The sequence below is a fragment of the Seriola lalandi genome, unplaced genomic scaffold (assembly GCF_002814215.2).
Source record: "Seriola lalandi dorsalis isolate HSWRI2012SDOR001 ecotype SW California unplaced genomic scaffold, Sedor1 jcf7180002054951, whole genome shotgun sequence".
Lineage (NCBI taxonomy): Eukaryota > Metazoa > Chordata > Actinopteri > Carangiformes > Carangidae > Seriola > Seriola lalandi.
In genome coordinates, this window is record NW_019525502.1 from 966043 (window position 1) to 967293 (window position 1251).

The 1251-nt window shown below is 46.9% G+C and overlaps 1 protein-coding gene across 1 annotated transcript in view; it reads left to right on the forward strand.

Annotated features, from left to right (window-relative positions):
- Nucleotides 1-7: 7 nt before the first annotated feature.
- The window catches only part of LOC147817496 (GTPase IMAP family member 8-like), a gene marked incomplete at its 3' end in the record, with an annotated part of 9610 nt that continues 8366 nt past the window's right edge, over nucleotides 8-1251 (forward strand). Inside the window, exon 1 of the mRNA XM_087170524.1 lies at nucleotides 8-1251. Within this exon, the coding sequence (XP_087026650.1) occupies nucleotides 116-1251 (1136 nt within the window).

Sequence of the window (1251 nt, forward strand, 5' to 3'; positions counted from 1 at the left end):
GCTTCATTCAGTCTCCAGCTCATCAGAGTGTGTTAAACATCAGGGAGAGGTGAGAGGACGTCAGGTTTCCCTGCTGGAGCTTCCTGCCTTGTATGGAAAACCTCAGGAGGAAGTGATGGAGGAATCACTCAGGTGTATCTCCCTCTGTGATCCTGAGGGCGTCCATGCCTTCATCCTGGTCCTCCCTGTGGGTCCCCTCACTGATGAAGACAAGGGAGAGTTAGAGACCATCCAGAACTCATTCAGCTCTCCAGTCAATGACTTCACCATGATTCTGTTCACTGTGGAGTCAGATCCTGCAGCTCCAGCTGTTGTTGACTTTATAAGAAAGAGCAGAGACATCCAGGATCTGCTTCAGAGCTGTGGAGGAAGATCTGTTGTTGTCAACATCAGGGACAAACAGCAGATCTCTGAGATGTTGGACGCTGTGGACAAGATGAGAGCTGAAGAATCCAGATGCTTCACAAAGGACATGTTCACCCAGGCTCAGATGGAGAAGGTTTCACAACTCAAAGCTGAGCTTCAGGATGTCAGACAGAGGAGTGGGATGGGAGGTGATGATGAGAGGCAGAGCAGAGAGCCTCTCAGGATGGTGCTGATTGGGAAGCCTGGCAGTGGGAAGAGTGCAACAGCAAACACCATTTTGGACATAAAGCATTTCAAACCCAGAATTGCCCCAAAACCACCAACCAAGTCTTGTGAAACAGCAACTGGAGAGATTGATGGACGGCCTGTTGTTGTGGTAAAAACACCCCCCTTGTTCAATACAACTTCCTCTGATGATCAAATGAAACAGGAGCTTCAGAGATGCTTCAGCATATTGGCTCCTGGACCTCATGTGTTCTTACTGGTTCTGCAGATCGGGAACTTCACGCCAGAGGAGAAAGAGTCTGTGGAACTGATCAAGAAATATTTTGGGAGAAAGTCTGGAGATTTCACCATCATTATATTCACCAGAGGAGAAGAACTGGACGATCAGTCATTTGAGAGTTACCTTAAAGATTGTGACGACTTTGTCAAACAACTAATAAACGACTGTGGAGGAAGATATCAGGTCTTTAATAACAAAGATGAAACAAACCGCACACAAGTCCAGGAGCTGCTGACCAAGATCGAAACCATGGTGACGCAAAATGGTGGCAGCTGCTTCACTGCTGAGATGTTTGATGACACAGAGGAATCCACAAAAATACAAGTGGAGAGGATGAGGAAAGAGAAGGAAGAAGAGATGAAGGAGATGAAGAGAAAACA